The sequence below is a fragment of the Clupea harengus genome, chromosome 2, assembly GCF_900700415.2.
Source record: "Clupea harengus chromosome 2, Ch_v2.0.2, whole genome shotgun sequence".
NCBI lineage: Eukaryota > Metazoa > Chordata > Actinopteri > Clupeiformes > Clupeidae > Clupea > Clupea harengus.
The window spans coordinates 12515612-12518922 of NC_045153.1; the positions used below are offsets into that span (position 1 = coordinate 12515612).

At 40.8% G+C, this 3311-nt stretch overlaps 1 protein-coding gene across 1 annotated transcript in view; it reads right to left on the reverse strand.

The window, feature by feature from the left end:
- Positions 1-510: 510 nt before the first annotated feature.
- LOC116222842 (heat shock 70 kDa protein 12A-like) overlaps positions 511-3311 on the reverse strand; it is a 3623-nt gene continuing 822 nt past the window's right edge. The window contains exons 3-4 of the mRNA XM_031577776.1: positions 1656-1827; positions 511-1553 (exon numbers count right to left, since the gene is read on the reverse strand). Of these exons, the coding sequence (XP_031433636.1) occupies positions 511-1553; positions 1656-1827 (1215 nt within the window). The remainder of the gene's footprint in view (positions 1554-1655; positions 1828-3311) is intronic.

A 3311-nucleotide genomic window follows, 5' to 3' on the forward strand; every position in this document is an offset into this window, starting at 1 on the left:
TATAAAGCCATGTCAGGGAATTTTTCACCCTTTACCAGGACTGTATTAACCTCAGAATTAAGACTCTGGCCCAGAGGAGTGTAGTGGTTTCAGACCGCTCTTCAACCAAACACTGACCTCTCTTCTAAAATGTCTGCTCTTTATTCAAAGAAAATGTTCACAGTTCAAACATGAAGACACTCCCAGTTCGTTTTACTATTTTACCATCTGGTCTTTGGTTCCCAGAGATAAGAATCTTTACCTAAGACCCCCTAACCCAAACTCAAGATGAGTTCACAAAAACACATGGCCTCCTACACCACTAACTCAGTCCTAACCTAAACATTTTATGACAGCTCTGAGTTTAACATCCCTGAGTTCCAAAACCCCCTTTCTCACAGACTCAGCATTCCTCTCAACAGAACAAAGAAACAGCTGAGACTTCCATTTAACAAACTAATAAAAAAACTACAACACATAACATGATAATAATTATATAGCATATTTCTTTCACAAGCCATAAATCTGGTTTCACTGCGTCATAAAATCCAGCCTAACAGACTCTTGTTCGTTGGAGGTCATGTCAGTGGCTGTAGCTTGGATCTCCATTAATCCAAAACTAACCTCAAGTTTCACCTTTCGATTTTGGCCCTCCCTTATATCAGGCATATTGACAACGACCTGTCCAATTTGTTTCATTCCAGGCTCATCTACATACATTGCATCTGGTTCCTCTGTGCTGAAAAAACGGAAGTTCATGGCAGTCTGGTCAGAATTAATTGTACCAAACATATACTCTTCAGCCTGATCACAGAGTACAGACTGTCCGTTTTGGACAAAGTTGTGAAAAACATCGTCACAGTACACATAGTCTTTTGCCTTGTTTTCTCTCCTCTTCTCTACCCTGTGTATTGCTCTGTCAAATGGGACACCTTTTGCAATGCCATAGGTCAGAGCACTGACTCGTGATGCCACTATCATGGGGTTCAGTCCAAGCAAGACTGCCCCTTTTTTCACAGCCACCTGAGCATCGATAGGACACATGATTCTGCACTGACCGCCAAACTGCTCTTTCACTTCATTCTGAAGGATTTTACAAGATGCATATCCCCCTACTAAGAGAATGTGGTCTATGTGAATCTCTGGTTTGTGTAAGATTGCTTGTATGTCCTGCACAATTTTGTCCACACTCTCCTTGAAAAATTCTTTTAGCTTTGAAAGGCTAACTTTGATAGAGCCATCTGACCATGAGACTCCCTGACCATCTTTAAAGAAGCTGCCAATGTTTAGATTCTTCAATGTTGAAGTGGTCAAGTTGTAATGGCAAGGAATGTAAATATCCCTCATCTTTTTGGCACATTTAAATGTAGTGAAATCAAACATCATTCTCTGCACTTCAGTGGGGTTTTGTTTTTCATATTTGTCCCAGAGAACAGAGCCAAAGGTGTCTCTGAGGACATTTTTGAACTTAAAATCAACAGTTCCACCACCCATATCGTTTCCCGAAGCCTTGTCTAATTCCTTCAGGAGTCCTCCTTCCAAGACCCGGTGCACAGTAATGTCAACTGTTCCACCTGAAATTAAAAAGCAATAATCAAAGAAAAGATAATGCTTGATAGGTGTGACTGCAGTATGAAAGGTATGCACAGGAATGCGATGAAAGATTAAGCCTGTACCTCCACAATCAACAACAATGTACTGTGTTCCAGGTTTTTGCTCGAGTATTTCGTTGTCAAGTCCCTCTGAGATGAAGCCATCACTGGGGAGCTGCTTGCACCACACTGAGGCTGCCTCTGGCTCTAGCGCGATGATGAGCTTTGATGAGTCTGTCTCAGTGACCAGGCCTCCCTGAAAAATAACCATAAATGGGCATCTAAACGAACGAACCATTGTCAGGCTGGAGTCAGGGTTTGAACCTGAACCGCCAGAAAATTGCAGGAAAAATCAAACAAAGGCAGGAAGTAAACACAAAAGGTGAGAGGTCAGGACTGAAGCACATGGACAACAAAACACAACACAGAGCAGGTTTCCAGATTGCTGGCACAGTCAGCACCCAGGTCACATCAGAGGCACTGAATATGATTCCTTCCGCGTGTGCTGACAACATGTCTAGATCATGAACCTTTAGATATCGGATACTTTCAGAGAACACTTTCATAGCCCCCATAGGCCTCCCTCCAGTGTCGTTGATCATCATGTCTCTGTTGATATTCTGAAAGTAGGATGGCAATGGTTAGTTCAGATAGTTAGCTGACAGTTTCTATACATTTCCAATTAAATTAAATGCTTAATGCATAATGCATAAAAAATGCTTTACCATAGACAAACAATTGCATGCAGAGTGCAACCAGTATTCTGTATAACAATATAATATACACAACATTCTGATTAAATCACCCACTGTACAGTACACACAGTGAACTTACTTTGTTGTAAAGCTGCATTTTGAAATGATTGAAAAAGCTTAATTTGCTTTGCCCCCCTCTCTTGTATGTCATCAGTGCTTCATAGCCAAAATCGATGAATGCCCCATGTTCATCAAACAAAATGCAGGTTGGAGTTTTCAGTGACTTAACACCCTCTCCTTCCCCCCAGAGTGGAGTCCTGATAACAGAAGGGTTGGATCTCACACAGAAGCAGTAGCCACTGTAGGCTGTGCCGAAGTCTATGGCAACTACAAATGTTGTCATATTTGAGAAGTGGAAAAAGACTAGCCCTGATGAGTCTGTGTCAGTCACTGAACCTACTGATTCAGCAGATTTATTTCTGATCAAGCATTCGTATCCACAGTGCAATGCCACAATGTGCATGTTTTCAATCCTTCCACTGTGTTTTATACTTCATTCATACTAACAAAACCCAGCCCACTTTTTGGGAGGGATTAAGGATCCTAATGAAAAGCTTTGTCCTTGGAATCCAACTCACAATCAACACATTGCACAATGAACTGTCAACCCTGTGTGTACTTTGAGGAACTATCGGAAATTTGTACTGAAATTTCCCTGAGGTAAGTGGCAAATAAACTTTATTTTTAAATTACTGTTCTATTTATCAACAGCCTCTCAAGAAGGAAGCCTCTCTATGTCTGTATGTCCTCCCTTTCTCTAGGGTGCGCAAAGGTGTGGAGGGTGAACTGAAAAATAATATTTTAGTTGAAAGTACTGGGTATAAAAACAAATAATGTTTGAATTTGATGTTACTTAAACATTGTCCTGTTTGTATTTATTCATGTGACATGCATGGTTCTTGAACAGAATGGATGAACAAGCTGAGCAACATCAACATCAAGTGGTCTCTGATTCACAGTTAGTAATTCTGTAACTCTAATTAAG